Source organism: Pelecanus crispus, chromosome 2, assembly GCF_030463565.1.
Source record: "Pelecanus crispus isolate bPelCri1 chromosome 2, bPelCri1.pri, whole genome shotgun sequence".
Taxonomy (NCBI): domain Eukaryota; kingdom Metazoa; phylum Chordata; class Aves; order Pelecaniformes; family Pelecanidae; genus Pelecanus; species Pelecanus crispus.
The window spans coordinates 137,361,341-137,379,734 of NC_134644.1; the positions used below are offsets into that span (position 1 = coordinate 137,361,341).

The 18,394-nt window shown below is 37.8% G+C and overlaps 1 protein-coding gene across 1 annotated transcript in view; it reads left to right on the forward strand.

The window, feature by feature from the left end:
• C2H8orf34 (chromosome 2 C8orf34 homolog) overlaps positions 1 to 18,394 on the forward strand; it is a 161,585-nt gene that overhangs the window by 68,214 nt on the left and 74,977 nt on the right. The window contains exons 6-7 of the mRNA XM_075705998.1: positions 1,623 to 1,792; positions 6,763 to 6,929. Coding sequence (XP_075562113.1) covers positions 1,623 to 1,792; positions 6,763 to 6,929 — 337 coding nt within the window. The remainder of the gene's footprint in view (positions 1 to 1,622; positions 1,793 to 6,762; positions 6,930 to 18,394) is intronic.

The following is an 18,394-nucleotide window of genomic DNA, read 5'->3' on the forward strand; positions in this document are numbered from 1 at the left end:
GCCTGTCAAGTGACCAGAGGCCACTGTCATCTAGTCTACATTACCTGACTATGACACAGCACCAGACAGATGCACAAAATGTATATTTGTAAGTACATAAAAGAAAGACACCAGTGGTTAGGTATTCTAAAACCTCTGAAGCTGTGGTGTTTTCCTCAGATTTCTCTCTTCTGCATTGTCAGCGGACAATGCAGACCTTGCAGAAAACAGACATTGTGTAACAAGTGAATTACTTCAAGTGATGGAGAACTCTGGACAGACGTATGGAGCGTGGAGTGCGGTAATGCACTCACAGGCACGTTGCAGAAAGCAGAACAAAAGAACAAGGGGGAATGAGTCTAATCCAGGGCCTGGGTCATATTTGGCTCTGTAAAAACAGAAGCTCTTGGAGTTCTGCTGAGCAAAATTACAGTGTCTAGCTGGAGCAGGGTAAATATATTCATATGAAAGCAGTTTGCAGACTTTTTTTGTTTGTTTCATTTCAGTAGAGACCTCTACTTCAAACTGTGCTTTTACCATATCTGTGTCAATTAGGAAGAGACTTTTAAAATGGTTTGTTTTTAGGAAGATGAGAAAATACGGTTGCTAGGCTAAGTAATCACTGTGCAGTACTTTTTTTGAGACACTGAGCTACGTAACAGCCAAGGATTTGTTTTCCTAAAATTTTCTCTCTTTAAAAGATAGGAATAGAATCTCTCTCTTTTGGTTAGGAACATTGTATTTGAAATGTCTTTGCTAGCCTAGAAAAGAGTTTAATTAAAGCAAAATAAATATTCCTATCCCATCATTTCATGTATATTTTTTTACATACATGCTGTTTTTTTAGTTTGACTATACTGTTGTACATGACCCTTTATCTACAACCATTCTAGTAACATTGAGAACAGTGATACTCACCACTTCAGAACAGCTTTTTCATACAATTTGTTTCCTTAATCTAAATTCCTAATATATGATGCAAATCATCCCTATTGTTCTGAATATTCCAGCTGGATTTTGCTTGCTTTTCGTAATCATCTCCAGCTATCTTGTTCCAGTAAGTGGTTAAAAATATGAGTACTAGTTTCAGAAATGCCTTTTATTAAAACATTAATACCATTTTCAGAATTGAAAGTTACATTATGTAAATCCCAGCAGGGTTATTTTTAAAATGCCAAATGCAGATGTATTTATTAGTTTTGCATTAATTCATAATGCAAATAAGAGTGATGCTATTCATCTACAACAGTGTTTTGGTTGGGGTGCAAGTGATCTCATCTGTTGCTTAGCAGAACTGACACGGTGCTGGTTTTAAGAGTTGTGCGTTTATTAAAACAAATTACAATTTTTCAAAATGATACCCCAGATTTCTACAGTTGCTATTGAAAAGTAAGAAACAGGAGTGATTTGAGGCATTGGGGTGGACAAATCTCACTTGGAATTTTGTTAATGGGAATCTTTGCATTAGTCCATGATTGGTTCTGGGTATTTTGTAGCCCTCTGAAATTATAATTTGCTGTACCGGTTTTGTAAGTTTTAATGAATAGTTTTATTTTCTATTTCTTCTTTTCTTTTCCTATTTACATGTGTGGTTAAGAACAAGCAGTGCAGTGTTTCTGTTTTTTTTTTTTATTTCTCTTCAGGACACAACAGGTTTTAACACCCCCCTTCTCAGACCTCGTGTGATTGGAGAATGGATTGGTCGGGAAGAGAATGACGCTGACCCACTGGCTGCTGAGATGTTGCAGCCACCAATACCAAGAAATAAAAACGAGCAGTGGGACAGCGAGGATAGCAGCAGTCCTGGAGGAAGGTGGGATTTTGGTTCTGCCTAGAAATTTTATCATTTGTGAAGCAGATCTTTCTTTGTAATACCCTGTTTCTGAGAGCAGAGTGCAGGGCTTTTAATTTCCCATGCCATAGTGTGGCACCATGCAAAACAAATGGAAGGTATTAATATGTGACTGGTTTCTTCTCATGCTTTTATATATGATTAACTTTATACTCCTTTGCAATCCCATGGTTTTATTCCCATCTATGAAGCTAAGTGTAGGTTGACAAGGTTGGGGCCCCTTGTATAATAATGTTGTGATGTATAGCTTCATTCAGATACTTCAAACCCTTCTGTCTTTCAGTGGTTGGTAATAGCTGTTTGTTAATCTTCTTGACACTTTAGTGATAAATCTGATTTTCTCATTTAAAGGAAAGATAGACAAGGGAAACAGTATCTATGTTATTTTTAACAGGACTTCCTAAATTCATCTTCAGTTCTTATACTTAGCATCTTGCTGTTACTAAAAGAGAAAATTGTATTCTCTGCAGTAAATAACTTCGGACGATTTATTGCACTTGACTGAGGGTGGGGGAGTATGTTTGATTGTTGATATGATTCAGCTATATGGAAGAGATTATAGTTTTTCCAAGGAGTCAATTTTCCATGATTTAAAGATACCTGTTTATCACAAAAACTGAAGTATTCACAGCCTTTCTTTAAAAGGGATTCATGCTTTTTTTTTTTTTTCAGTGTAAAGCTTGTGCACTGCTTCCTCTGTTAATTGCCTTAAACACCTATGGTTCTCCCTCCGCCCTGTAGCCTTTCTCCTTGGTTATAACTAGTACTCTGACGGCAGCAGACACCTTTTTCTTCCTCTTTTAAGGCATCAGAAACTCTCTGCTTTCCCTTTGAAAAAGTCTAATGTATTATCACAGAATCGTAGAGTATCTCAAGTTGGAAAGGACCCATAAGGATCATTGAATCCAACTTGCTGCTCCTCGCAGGACTACCTAAAACTAAATCATGTGACTAAAAGTGTTGTCCAGATGCTCCTTGAACTCTGACGGGCTTGGTGCCGTGACAACTTCCATGGGGAGTCTTTTCCAATGACCGACTACCCTCTCAGTAAAGAATCTTTTCCTAATGTACAATCTGAACTTCCCCTGATGCAGCTTCATTCCATTTCCTCATGTCCTATTGCTGGTCACCAGCGAGAGGAGATCAGCACCTCCCCCTCTGCTGCTCCCCTTGAGGAAGTTGTAGACTGTGATGAGTTCACGCCTCAGCCTTCTTTTCTCCAAGCTCAACAAGCCAAGTGACCTCAGCCGCTCCTCGTAAGTCTTGCCCTCGAGGCCTTTCACCATCTTGGTCGCCTGTCTCTGGACACACTCCTTCTTATACTGAGGCCCCCAAAACTGCACACAATACTTGAGGTGGGGCCGCACCGGTACAGTGTAGAGTGGGACAATCACCTCCCTCGACCGGCTAGCTATGCTGTGCTTGGTGCAGCCCAGGACACAGTTGGCCCTTTTGGCTGCCAGGGCACACTGTTAACTCACATTCAACTTGCCATCAACCCAAACCCCCAGATCTCTTTCCACGGGACTGGTCTCCAGCCTCTCGTCCCCCAGTTTGAATTGTGAATATTCCTTCACTATGTCCTCCATGTGCTTTCTACATCAGAATTCACCTCACTGTCATAGGGAAACTAGTCTGTCACTTGCTGTACTCTTACAAGCTGTATTCATTAACTTTCCTCACATGTTGGGAATGTTTGTTATCCATGAGCACTTCTTTCTTCTTTTAATTAGATTATTGTGGGGGAAGCTGCAAGTACTACTATTTCAAAGAAGTAGCAGCATGTAGTAATGATCCCTCAGCCAGACATTGGACTGTAACCAACAGAACTCAGACACTGGGTCTTTCCAGTGCAGTTCCTGGGAAAATAACGGAGTCAGCAACTGGCACTGCAGCTTAATTGTGAAGGCCTGGGTTTCTTTTTCCTTCTTCAGCAGTCCAATAAAGACACTGAATAAAGATCTGTTCCACGTTGCAGAGCAAATTGAGGATATTGTATCCCTTCTCTCAATAGGAAGGAGCAGAAATAAGCGTCTCTGATCTCTAGACGGGAGCAAAGAGGTTTAGTTCTGAGTAACAAAGATGATTCAAAGCAGCATATTTTTCTCTTTGTAGGGGTGGTACAAGCTGTGAGAAACCTCACAGCTAATGCTGTAATGAAAAATATAAGTTAAAAATGTGATTATTGGCTTTGAGAATAGTATTTGAGAAGTCTTGTTGAGTATCATGACAAAATCACGTTGTCTGCCGTATGAGATAAGGAGAATATGGGGTACTTGATGCCAGGAAAGACTCATGGGACGCTGATATGTCTAGTTTTTAGGTGCAGTAAGTGCTGAATACCTGTTGAAAAATATGTGTCATTGAGTGGGAATACTGATTTTCAGTGGAAATGAGTAACTACTAAATTACATGCAGCATATGGATTTACATTTCGATGACTGATTTTATGTCTGGGATAATTCTTTGCTTCATTACCATTTCATCAGCTTTTTTAAGGCATTTATAAAAAGAATGTTTGCAGTATTGCAAAATAATCATAAAATGGCAGAACTTCAAGATAGTGGTGATACTAAAATTGATGCCACCTGTATATGGAAGTTTAAAAGACCTGTATTGATCAAGGTTAATCTGAATGTTTAATAATAGCTCACTAATAAGAGGCAGTTTCTTCAAGGTCTGATTCAGTGTTACTGGGAATTAAAGTACTATTAGCAGAATTTGGAATTGACTAAACACCCAGTGCATGAGACAAGTAATAGGTAATAATAATTTAGTTTTAATATAGCATATACCTAGTACATCCAAAAGTAGTAGGACTAGTATGGGTTTTATGAAATTAAATGAAACTCTCAAAAGGGTGTATTTGTTACCAGTTGTAAAGAATTTGTGGCTATCTCATCTGTATTTCGTTCATCTACTTCATAGTTAATGTAGCCTAAAATAATTCAGTTACTTTTTTACCTGGCAACTGAAAGAGGGAGCAATTTGAAATTCATATTAAATGTTTCCAGTTGTATCTTGTTAAATTTGATTTAGCAACACTTTTATTAAAAAGTGATAGTTTTCAGGATTTGTGAGATAGGCCAGCGAACTCTCAAAACTAATCCTAATCTTTAGTTACAGCATAAGAACAGGAAAGTGAAAACTGTAATTGTCCAGTGTAAATATCCAGAGGATTAGGCATTGACAGATCACTGGTAGAGAGATTGCCATCAGTGTCATGTGACTCCCTTTCTCTGTGTTGTTTTCACAGACCATAGTATACAAGTTTTCTTCTGTTTGGTGGAAGGGGAAGCCCTGGGTTCCTTACACATTCATCGCATTCTATAGGGGACTGAATAGGCTGCAGAGAATGGCATAGTCCTGTGGACCACTGGTCTGTTGATAACATGCCCATTTTCAATATAGGTCTTTTCAGCATAAGGCAGATCGTAGTGAGTATAGATAGTATATGGTATTTGGGAATCTATATGAGTTATCTCCTTTTTCTGTCTTTGCAACCATGAACGTCACTTTCTGCTCCATTCAGTAGTGGGCAGTGGGAAAGGACCGCTGTTTCCTCCTTAAAAACATACATTCCTGTGATGGTGAGCAACGGAAGCGCTCATGTTATATATCTGAAAGCCAGGCCCAGTTACTTAAAAAAAAGAAGGGGAGTTAATTTTGAGCAACTGAAAGGACAGGTTTTACTACTACTTTGACTAGGAAAGATAGTGTAGCCAGTCTGAGGTAGCTATATTAGTGCCTTCTTGTCAAACTGATGAAGGGTCACATTTTTGCTGTTAATGTTCTGGATTGCTACAGAGGAAAGACTGTATTTGTCACTGGTTTTGTACTGCTATCTGTTGCTGCTGTAAGGGAGCAAGGTAAGGTATTAATATGTGATGAGGGACCATATAAAAGTGCTGATGGCAATCCTGCTGGTACCGAGCTCATCTTTCAGAAATTCAAACACTGTGAAAATAGGATTAAACTCATTTCCAAGTCATTGTTAGTAGTTTTCTACATGAAAAATTTCCTGGAGAAATTCTGAGAAGCAGCAAGGCGCTTGGGAAACTTCCTCAAGGGATAATGTATGTACACAGTGGGGAATTTGGGTGATTTTTAATATGATGCTCTTGTTTCTTAGAGCTCGAAATGAACTAGAGCTTGCAGAGGCCCCATCCATAACCTGATGTCCGAAACTCAAAGCCTGTTCTTCATCTCCAAGGTCCACTTTGTCTTGTTAGTGTTCATCTTTGCAGTGGGAGATGAAATATCATTGATTATAGTAAATGTCATACATTTGCAACAGATCTGCCTTCTTGTAACAGGCTGTAAGACAGTCTGAGGCGTTGCTGATACCGTCATGTGGGGCACCAAACTTCTGTCCTGTTGTCTTTATCTTGATATTGTAAGGAATCAGAAATTGCTAACTATAGCAAGTCCTGCCTTAGACCCTTTTGCTAACTTCTGCGCAGTTCCAGTTGTCTGTTACTTAGGTTAGTGACACAAGTCAACAAACCATGAGAATTGTTATAACTATGTCATCCTTAACCGTGTGGGGTTGTGATAACATAACCACTCAAGGGAGCAGTTCTTTGTTCTCAGCTTTGTTGCTGTGCGATCAATGCCTTAGCAATAATGATTAGTAATTGACATCCTGTAGTTCTGTACATGTAACTTATTTAGACTTGATTAATGCCCATAAAGGCAATAGGAAATTTCCCATCATCATTCAATCAAAACTTTAGATAGGAACTGAAAATGTAAACTGACTTAGAGCATCCAATGATCAGGGAATGAGTGATAACCAGCTGGTTTATGTGTGATCTGATGGCATTAACCTTCAGATCTGGAGAACATCATGGCCTACCGTAATTTGAAAAATGTGTGACCTATGTTGTAGAGAGCACCAGTAAGAGAAAGTTGTGCTTTCCTCCTCACAGCTTAAAAATGGAGCCAAAGACCAAAGGACTAAAACAACAACAGCAGCAACATAAGAAACTGCTGGCTGCCATGCTTTCTCAGGACTCCTTTGATTCTGCTCAAAGCACAGCTCCATCTGTAACTGAAGAAGATATTGACAATGAAGATGATGCAATGGAACTGCTGGGTAACTGCAAAAAATTATGAGTATTTTCTGATGCTTTTTTAATTATAGATTAATCCAGAAAGTGTAATATCCAATCAAACATAGATTAGTTTTAATCTGCCCCCTATGTTTGAAGCTAGAGTATCCAGCAGCTGTGTGAAGGTTCATAGGGTTTAACTTGCAGCTTTCAGGAGTGAATGTAATGAAGACTGTATTTGTGCATGAATAAACTGCTAGCTGCATCAAAATCCCATGAAATATCAAACGTTATATAAATCACTTTCAGGTTCTACTTGGAGAATGTATTTATATACAAGGAGCAGAATCAGCTTTACTGGCTTTCATCTGGTTCTTCTTTTTCTTAGCTGTATCACAGTTCTAACTTCAGTGGGTTTTATTTGAGACTTACTAGCTACATAGCTTACACAATGTGACTTTGTAACCTCTCTGGAGGATTTGATTGTAATTTTCCAGTGGACTGTATTGTATGTTAAATTGCACTTTAGAAGGCTCTATGCTCACTGCTTTCTCCCTTTCCTAGAATTACTAGCTGTGAAAGGAGGGAAGTTGTTGAAGAGAGTTAATACTCTCTTTTCTGCCATTTTTAAAAGCTTCAATGTAAGATGCTTGAAAGGTAGTCATGGATTTCAACTTTTTTTTCTCTAGTTTTTGCTATATAGAACTTTATGTGGGATCAAAGCAGAGAAAATACACAATCTGTGGATAGGTCAGCATTCTTACATTTACAAATTCTATCACAAATTATTTAAGTCAGGTTGGACCTTAATCTAAAAATCAGAAAAACGCGTGGTGCTCTACTCTGTTTCTGTTATATTTCTATTGCTTCCTTACAACAGTCTTCATAGAATCACAGAATAGCTGAGGTTGGAGGGGACTGCTGGAGATATCTAGTCCAATCCCTTGCTCAAAACAATGAGCTAGAGCAGGTTGCCCTGAACATTGTTGAGTTGGGTTTTGACTCTCTCCAAAGATGCAGCCTCTATGACAACTCTGGGCAACCTGTTCCAGTGCTTGACCATGCTCATGGTAAAAAAAGTTTTTTGTTATGCTTAAATAATTGTGAATTAATACATACTTTTTTTCAGTAGTTTTAAGTTTGATGCATGTATTTGTTTTTAAAGAAAAGAAGAAATAATGGGCTGGGTCACTCAGGTATCATAGTGGGTCAATTAGTTCTTTGTGTTTGAAGGAAGTCACGCTGTTTGTGAATGTGGGCTTGCACCTCTTCATGGAATCAGTTGGTATTTCCAGAATTAATCCATGGATTCCAGTGAAGACCTTAATTAGTCTGTAGCTGCGTTATTTCCTTATTTCCTCCTGCAATTTACAGATCTTTCCATCTTTATCAATGTGACATAAAAAGCAAGCTGAATGGGTGTCTTGTACTGGTATAAACCACAGGACTCCTAAAGTAGTATTCTGTGGCATCTGGAAGGTACAGTAGGTAAGTTTGTGTGTGTGTGTGATGTTACTGACCTCATTATGTATCACATACAGAATAGAATCTTTTGTTAACTTCTGTGGAGATCGTGAGGAAAAGGTATCCAACAGATGTGTAGGTCTTTCCTTCTATACATTTGAATCCCTCAAGGTATCCAGAACCAGAAAGGCAGTAGAAAGGAAACTTTATTTTCTAGTGTCTTGATGTTTAGGCAGAATATTATCTGTGTATAAACAAGTGGGTTTTTGGTTTTTTTTTTTAAGGACTTGATTGTAAGAATCCATTCTGGTTTTGTGCCATGCAAAACCTGGAACATTTTTCTATTATGCATTTCATCGAAACTGGCAAAGTTTATACAAAATCAACTTAAAACTAGGAAAGGTCACAAACAGGACCTCTGGTTCAGGTAGTATGTTATGTAAGTGATTCTGAAGCAAAATCGTGGCATGTTTGATGAATAGCCATGGTTATAGTGATTATAATATAGCCACCTTATAGTAACTGCCACTGAAAGTTCAATATGCACATCTTGATGTTGAAAGTGCTGTGCTTCTGAAAGACTGACTATTATTTTAGTTCCTGTTTTGCAATTTGCTGACAGTATGTAGTTTATGTTTGATATAACGGTTAGGTTACATCCTGCAGAACTGCTCAAAACTTGACGATATGACAAAGTGTTACATGGGAAGGGTGTTTGATTTTCTTTTGACGGTAACGTAAAGAACTTAAGTTTCTATCAGCAAACATAGGTATTTTTCATTGCTGTATTTTCCAGATCAGTAACTGTATGATTCTGGGATTTAATTTTTTTATTATATACTGCATTAATCCATTACATGCTTTGATGCTTTTTACACTGCTTATATTCAGTATAACTAATTTCAAATCATGGCTTTCTGCCATCATTGAATTGCAGGGCATTGTTGCATATAGCTACTTGACTTGTTCCCTTTAGAGTTAAGTATTCTTTGCTTATTCAGCCCTTTCTTAAAAAATTACAAAACCTCATGCTCCTAAGTCTGGATTCTGGGAAAACAAATTCTACTATTTATAGCAGATGATTTTACCCTACTTATATAATGCAGATTTTTGCAGAACAGAGACTTCCATCTTTATGTGTGTTCAAGAGAATCTTCTTCAGAGTTTGGTTTATTTATTTAGGTATTAAAAGCATGAAACTGACTGTTGGTATATTTTCATTTAAAAATAAAAACCTCCTAGTACTCACATCAGAATTGTCAATGAAGGTTTAGCTAGAATGAAACATTCCAAATAGAAGAAACAATTAAGCTGTTACACTTCTGAAGAATCCATTTCAAAAGAATTATATGTGCAAAGATGAAAAAGAATACTATGGGGTTACATTCTGATTTCAGCTATCACTCTTTATGTGTAACATAAGATGCACAGGAGGGCTGTTAGCACACTGGTAACTTTCTAAGTGTGTTCAGTTATGCAGGTGGCTGAAATAGATTACTGGCAGATAACATGATAGTGGAAAGGATCTTCCTGACTTTAAAAAGCTGAGAACTGCCACTGTAAAGTCACATGTATTTGTAAATGTAAAAGGGTAATGCAATTGAGGTCTGTGACTGAAAATGGTATCAAGCAGCTTGTTTTATATACAGCATAATGCCAAGTATAGCGTTTTGTAAATCTAACTGAAGTATTTCTTTGTGAAACTCTGCAGTCCTTTTGGAATTCCATGACATTTGGGCTTAAGCTGTCTTTTGCATTTGGCCGAAGTCCACTGAGACTTTGAAATCATGTTATTCCCTCAGTAGCTCACTGATGTCTATTGAAGAGGACTGAACTGTATTTTCCCTGAAATTGCTGGGAATATTGATTGAACAGTCACCAAAGCATGACTCATTTGGTTTTAAAAAATCAATTGTGTGATTAAGTGTAAGACTGTCATTGTTTAAATGTATTGCTATGCATAAACATACACATGGTAAAAGCATAAGGTTTTTTGCAGCACACTTGGACTTAAATATACATTCTTGAGCTTTTTACAAGTAAGGAAGATGAAAAAGAAATTCTATATTTTGCACAATATTGATACTTAGTCATAATGCTCAATCACCTCTTTTCTTGTTGTTGTCCAATCTTTATGCATGCCCACAATATTGAAAATGTTACCATATGTTAACATGCTATGCAGTAGTTAACTACGAGGCACCACTCCAAAGATAAATGTACCCAGGAAGCTGACACAGGTGTTCTTGAAGTGAAAGGTGGTGATAATTGAAGTCCATTTCCTGCAAGTGCATTGACACATATGCCAGCCTGTAAAATTCTGAAAAGCCTTCATTATTTCAATGCAAATAATCATATATCTGAGCTAAATTTAAGTGTTTGCAGCATCAGGACTTGTAAAACCATCTCTTTTCTTCAGAGCTGGTTTCACAGTAATAGTGGGTTTTTTGCTTAATATAACAATCTTAAGCGAAAGTTCAGTGATTGTCTGCCTCATGTTTATTATAGGTAATTCTTGCTATGCAGTAACAAACCAGAATCTAAAGAGAGAAAGGCACTTTAAGTAGTAATATGTTTTTTAACTATTGCTATCAGGGGGTACATGATGTCTTCTGTTTGCTTTAATAACTCTTCTTCTGATCTTTAGAATTTTTTTTTCCTCAAGAGCTTTCCAAATGTTAATTACTTAATCATTATAATGCCCCTGAAAGACTGGTTGATGATATATTTACATTTTATAACAAGAGGAGATAAACAGAATTTAGTGGAGATTGCCTTTGCCTGTAGGATGAGACAAAAACTCAGTGTCTCATAGTCTACCCTTTACATAGTCTATACTGCTTTTATAATAAGTCTCTGCATTAATGAAAGGGTGTCCAATCTGCAGTGCTTTCAGCACATTTCCTCTGGTTCAAGACATTCCTGATTTCTCTGTTTCCTAGAGGTCTTTGGCAACATGCAGAAAATAGACTCTAGACCTGATAAATTATTCTAATATTAGCAGCAGGTTGTTCCTCTTTGTTGTCTCTCCCAGCTGGACAAAAACTTTTCCACCATCATGTGACTAGAATACATCATTTGCCAGAAGAGACGCCACAAGACCCTGGGAAGATGATATGTGAGTTGTACTACACCTTCAGAACGGTTTTCCGGTTTTCTGGCCCACAGCCTGTTCTGTTGGGATTTAAGTAGAATGGTTGTGTGGGAGAAAGCTGTGTGAATCATGTCTCCTTTTGCTGACTCTTCTTTTTTTGGAAGCTATTGGGAAATAGGCAACGTTACCAGTGAGCATCTGCTGTGTAGTGCATGCACAGAAGCTGACACCGCTGGGGGACAGTAGGCCTCTTACCTGCATGCAGAGACTGGCTGTATTATACATTGCAAAATTTTCAGTGGCAGATGTAATGCACTGGTGCAAGCGTGTGTTATAGATCTCTGTTAGAAGGGCACTCAGACTCCATAAAGTGTGGATGTAAATACCTTTTTGAGGTGGAAAAGGGGGATAGCATAGATAATCTTACATCCCTTCAGATGCTGGGAACCCTAAGTTGCACAACATTGGACAGACCTCTAGTCATAGCAAGGTATGCTGCACAGATCCACCTTCAGTGGCTTTTTCTTTAGAGTCTGATGTGGAAGATACAGTTCATCCCAATTTGAATAGAACTATTTGATTCTAGGAGAATACCAATATAATAAAATATCTAGGGAAAATATCAATAAATGCAATTTACTGTTATTACAATTCCTAACAGGTCTGATCTTCAGCCTTCCGCTTATCTTCCGTTTATCCTCGGTTGTCTTCTATCTGTATGGTAGGCAATTTCTGATAATCTTGATTACCAGGTACTTTGAAACTCTTGAAAGATTTAGAACTTGGATAGACAATGACCAATTGAAGGCAAAAGTTCCAAAAGATGTTTTTTCACTCTTTGTGGATTGTACCCAGCAAGCAGCTAAGGACCACAGAGCCCCTCACTCATTCACTGCCGCACAGTGGTAGGGGGGAGAGAGTAGGAGGAGCAAAAGCAAGAAAACTCATGGGTTGAGATAAAGATAGCTTAATAATTGAAAGGAAGAGGAAGAAGAAAAAGAAAAAAGAAAGAAACCCCCAAAACATAAAACAAGTGATGCCAAAGCACTCACTCATCACCTCCCACAAGTAGACTAATGCCTAGCCAGTCCCCAAGCAACAGCTACTTTGGGAAAAACCACCCCCCAGTTTTTATTGCTGACCATGACATTATATGGCCTGGAATATCCCTTTGGTCAATTCAGGTCAGCTGTCCCAGCTGTCTCCCCTCGCAGCCTCTTGCCCACCCACTGTAGGGCAGAATGAGAAACAGAGAAAGACTTGATTCTGTGCAAGCACCGTTCAACAATAGCTAAAAGATTGGTGTGTTATCAACTTTGTTTTAGTCACAAATCTAAAACACAGCACCATGTGGGCAGCTATGAAGAAAATTAACTCCATCCCAGCCAGACCCAGGACATCCCTTAAAGATACTTTTTCCAAGTTGCTACTGTCTTTTTGAAGACTGAGAGGTTGTACTGACATGACAGAAGGTTTCTTCTACTCTCTCTGGACATAGTTCTCATTTCTTTTAGATAAAGGCTCCTCTTCTCCTCCTGAGATAGGTTGATCAGTGTACAGTTAGATCTCTTGCAACTGTTCCCCAATCCTGTATTGCCTTTCACTTAGAGGTGATTCTATTCTCCCCATGGGTGTTTTAGACTATAATTGTGGAGTCCAGAATGTCTTTCACACTTGCCCTGTGTCTTTTGCGTTCTTTGCTTCTGAATTAATCTTCATTGTGCACAGAGGCCTTAGCATAGCATTGAGAAGTGACCATAGTTGTCACAGAGGGTACAGTTTGTAAGTGATGGAATCTGGCTGCAATTCTTATGCTATTGCATAAGTGTACTCTAAGTGGTAAAGACTGTAAAACCTGTAGATCTCAATAGAGAGCATTATGGTTACTATTCAGACAACTGTGCAGGATCTGATCTTGAGAATGGGTAATAACTATTAAAGTCTGGTGGAAAGGGAGGGGAAAAAGAGCAGCAAAAAACTATCAAGGTTGTGAAAAGGAATTTCTCTTTTGAAAATGGGCAATTTTGGATAACCTGTATTTTTTTCTTCAGGCAACAGTGATTAGCTTGTTCTAACTCTAGTGTCATTAAATGTTTATCTTTTTTGCTTATAGTGCAATATATTAACTGTTATGCTGTGCCTCAAACAATTAATAAAGTATAATGCTGATCATTTTTATGCAAATGTAGTATAAAAATAATGCCAGGATGGGTAAATCAGTTGGAGTAATTATTTTTACAAAACAGCTAAGGTGAGAAATAACCTCAAAAAGTAATTTTTTTTTTTTATGGCAGTTCACTGACATTTTAACTACAACATTATTGCAGATACTTTCAACAGTATTTTTTACTAGATTCCTTGATCAAGCAGGACTATGGTCTAGACAGAAGCTGTAAACTTGAAATCTACTAATTTTAAAGCAATGTTTTCATGTATTATGTTTGTCACTGAACACCTGTGTAAATGCTTAACAAATACCATATTCAGTATTTTTTTCTTTCTGTCAATATATAAAGTCACTGAAGTGAGAGAGACGTGCAGGTCTGTTTTATGTCATTCATGGAGTTCATTGATTTCAGTCCATGTTGTGGTCCTATGCTAAAAGACAGCAACATCGGTGAGAATCTTTTAGTTGATCTGAGTTTAAGCAAAGCTCTAAATGGTTATTCAAAGAACAGGAATTTGTTTTTTAAAGTCTTAAAATAATAGAATTCTGCTCTTGAATTTTACTGACAGTAATACTACGAGTGTTTGATATTTACATAGAATTTTTAGACTGACAATAACTTCTGGTAAGCTTAGTAAGTTCTGTAGGTTGGTTAGGAGGGTGTCTGTAAGGTTAGAGTAAATTAGGAATTGAATTAGTCACTGCAAGACTTGTGTAGTTATTTCTGGTTTGATAAGCATAAAATAGGTTGCAGCTGAAGTTGATTGTGCTTCATATTGCTAAAGGGAAAAGTGGAGAGAGAAAATCAATTATAGTTAGAGATACTACATTCTCTTGAGTTGAAATGAGTTACATGAGCTAATGAAAAGCTTCAAAAGAATGATTCATTTTCAAGAAATAGATGTGTACTGAATATCATGATGTGCAGGAGCCTAAAATGTCATTTGTTTACAGTTCACACAAGGCACCAAAGCTTATTTTAAGCCTATACCTAAAGAACAAAGCAGGGACACTGTGTAATACTAGTCCCCTGACTGTCCAGGTCAGGGACCTAAATGCCTGTACTAACATGGCCTTTTTATGGCCTGTATGCCTGGGATTTCTTCTAAAGGAAGGCAAGGCAACACAGCTCCATGGTATGTATCACTCATTATGATGTAATATCGATCTCAATACACTTCTCTTCTACACTTATAAATGCTTGCAGTTCTGATGTCTAATGGCTGTAGAGACACAGAGGTCCCTTTAGAAAAGCTATAGGAAGAAGCTTCCTCCCACCCCAACACCATTTATAAGACAGACAAGGGGGTGATTCTCACAGCCAGCTCTGTTCCCTGATCTTATTTCTCTGCCCACCTCCAGGTGTGCCAAGCACATCAGGTGTCAGTCAAATAGTAAAGAGCTGTGGTGGAGTCAGGTGGCATATTTTAGGTAACATTTTAAGCTACGAAATTTAATGAAGTATCTTTTCATGAGTTCAACGTAGTTGTTTTGTGGAATATATTGCCACAGAAAATTGTGGAGACTACAAGTGTAAATATACAAAACTAGATAAATTCATGGAAGATAGATCAATACCACTTTACTAAATATGTTGGTTCTGGTACATTCTCTGCCTCAGTCCCAAATTTGGAAATTGCAGGTAACTGAGAGGATCTTTACCTACCATCTATATGCTGCTGGCTATTCTGAGTCAGGGCACTATGCTAGCTGCTCCTCAGGTCTGATCTAACACGAATACTTCATGTACCTTGGTGTCTCCCATCGTTTGAAGAGGTATAATCTGAACCTGTATATATGAGGACTGCATGCTGTATAATTCTGATCCTTTCCTGAAATTTTAGTGGCTGAAAATGGCCAAGGATTTTCAATAAGTATTCATTATTTTTACGGAATAGAAGAGCTGGGATAGGAAAAATGATCGGTCTAATAGGTGTTTATTGCATATGTGAGAACGGCAAGGCAAGGATTTCAACCTCTCTTGTTTTCTACATTCCTAGTGATTGTCTTTAGCATCACATATCCTGCTTTTCTATATACTTTGTGGCTCTTTGGATAAGGCCAGATATTCTATAGTGTATCCTGATATTTTTTCCCAGTAAAAGTGTATTTTATTGGGAGAATACCAGATGAGCTATACTAGTGAACTACCTCAGTCAGGCAACATGTTCAGTAGTAGGAAGAAAGCTCACAGGTTCCTTATATGTAGAAGGTAAACATTTGCTTTACTGTGTTGAATCAGGGCTTAAATGAACAAGCATTGCTATGGTAGGTTACTGGAGTTAGAACAGTAGGTTACTAGAGCTAGGATGAACAAGTACAACTGATTATTGATTTTTCCTTCATAAGAATTGTGGGGCTTCAGTTGAAACTGTCTGTGGACAAGTTCAAAACAAATAAAAGGACATACATTTTCATGTACTGCACAGTTAATCTATGGACTTATTGCTAATGGTGTTGTGGGTGCCAAAAATTTACATATGCTGAAAATGAGCTGGACAGGTTAATGGAAGAAAAATACATCAAGGGCTGCAAGATATAGTTACTGCCTCTGCTTCAGAAAGTCCCTGGCCATGAATCAGCTAGGGCTGAGGGATTATGCTAGTGAAGAATCATTATGTACTTGCCCTGTTCTTGTATTCATCCTTAGGAATGGGATATCCCTAGGATGCTGAATAAATGGATGGCCAAACTACTTTGTACTTCTTAAGGACACTTAGGTTAGTTTAGACATACTGCTGGGAAATCCTTCCGTGGCAACATATAAGGAAATCCAGCAATGGATATAATTTCTTTTGTGCCTGGATCTGTTTTAGTGAGGCCGCTGACTCTCCAGTGTTAATAATCTGCAATAACTGCTGCATATACTTATTCTTTAGTTTACACTGAAGCTCAAAATATGAATGTGGGAGTTCAGAAGCTGGCTGGGGAGATCTGGCCCACTTGATTGACTAGTCTGTGTGCTAAACTGCTGCCAGTTCCTGAGCAATCTCATTCTCTTTTTGGAGCATGCAGGGAAAGGAAGCATGAAAGAAAGAGTCAGTTACAACTGTCAAGCTCATAGTTTGGTAAGAAATGACAGGATTTCTTCACTTGGAAATTCAGAAGGCAGCAGTGGAACTGCGTGAGCTCTGATGAGGCTTCCTTACTACTCAGTTGTACACAAGTCTGAAATCACTGTCTTTGTAGTGGGAGAATAGGATTGATGCAGTTATCAGGACAATTTAGGGAGGTGGCAGCAGAGTGAGAGGTAGTATGATTACCTGATTTCAGGTGTCATAACCCGTTACCGCTAGTGTTTGACCTGCTTCAGTGAATTCCTCGGCTTTGGGGCTCTTTTCAGCTACTGAGGAGAGATTGCTCATCAGAGTAGTAGATAGGGAGAGGGCTTATTCAAAGAGACATTTGTGAGTTTAATTCATATTGGGAGGCAAGAATGTGAAGGCAATACATTATATCCAAACACAGCAGAGCTTAAAGTTATTTCTCATGTTAATATGTGGCTGATTAGTGTCATGTTTTTCTGAATTGCCAGAGCATCCTTTCCTCTGAATAAATAGTCCTTTCTTTTATATACAGATAAGTTGCTCACAAGAAGATAATTACTGCCAGTAAGGACACTCAGGGAAGTATAAATTTAGCAGGGTTTTGGTGGGTGGCAATAGATATTTGTTTACATATTTAAATAAATAATATAATAAATATAAATATTTTAAATATAAGTAAATAATAATAAATATAAATAAAAATATAATAAATAAAATGAATTTATTGCAAGCAAAATTCCAAGGTATTACACCCCAAGTCATGGTGCTGTTTATAGTATCTGACAGAGTATGATGTATACAACAACACAAAGTAAGAATTGAAACAAAATGAACCAAGACAAAACTATGAATTAAATGCTTCAAAATGTAGTTTTCTGTCTTTCTTTCTAAACTGGAATTTGTTGAGAGGAAGGTGTTGGAAATCCCTGTAGAAACACTGAGTCCAGTGTCACGTGCTGCACAACACCAGAGCACCTTTTCCAAAAATTCATATTATGTTTTTCCGATATATTCATTACTTGGTGAAGCCTTTCCAATTGCTGAAACTGTAATTTAATGCTACTTACAGAAAGTAGTTTTTTATTTACATTTCATAATGCATATAGATGTTTTAGGTTCTGGTACAGTTAGTGGAAAGGGTATGAAATTTCTGAAGTGAAATATTTGTTGAATCTGATACACCCAAAACTAAGGAACTAGTATTGTAAATACAGAATATTGCAAACATCTTACCTTCTTATGTAGGTATTGTGATTAAAAACTTGTTAGGATTGCTTCTTGCTCATTCCAGCAGTCTGTACATTTTGATTCCAGGATTTCCCACCTCACCTACCCCAACTGCTTTTAGTTAAAGGTAAGGTGATCTAAAAGTTGTGTGGATACTACCCCATTATCCTTTTGGTGGGTTTTTCCATTGTTAAAAGGCAATGCTTTGTGTCATTCAAATTCACTTGGCCTCTGTTTGCAAGGTAGTTGATTGTCATGTAGCGTGATAACACAGCACCTGATGTTACATTTTCCAAGATTTATAGGCAGCAAATCATATGACTTGGTAATATAACTACTATCAAAACCAGTACCAAAAATCAGTGCGCAATAAATATTAGTGGATTGCCAGGGGGAAAAAAAAAAAACCCAAAACTAAACAGTATCTATACAAGCAGTTACTAAAAGCCAACTTAATTTTGGCTTGTGTCGTGGTTTAGCCCCAGCCAGCAACTAAGCACCACGCAGCCG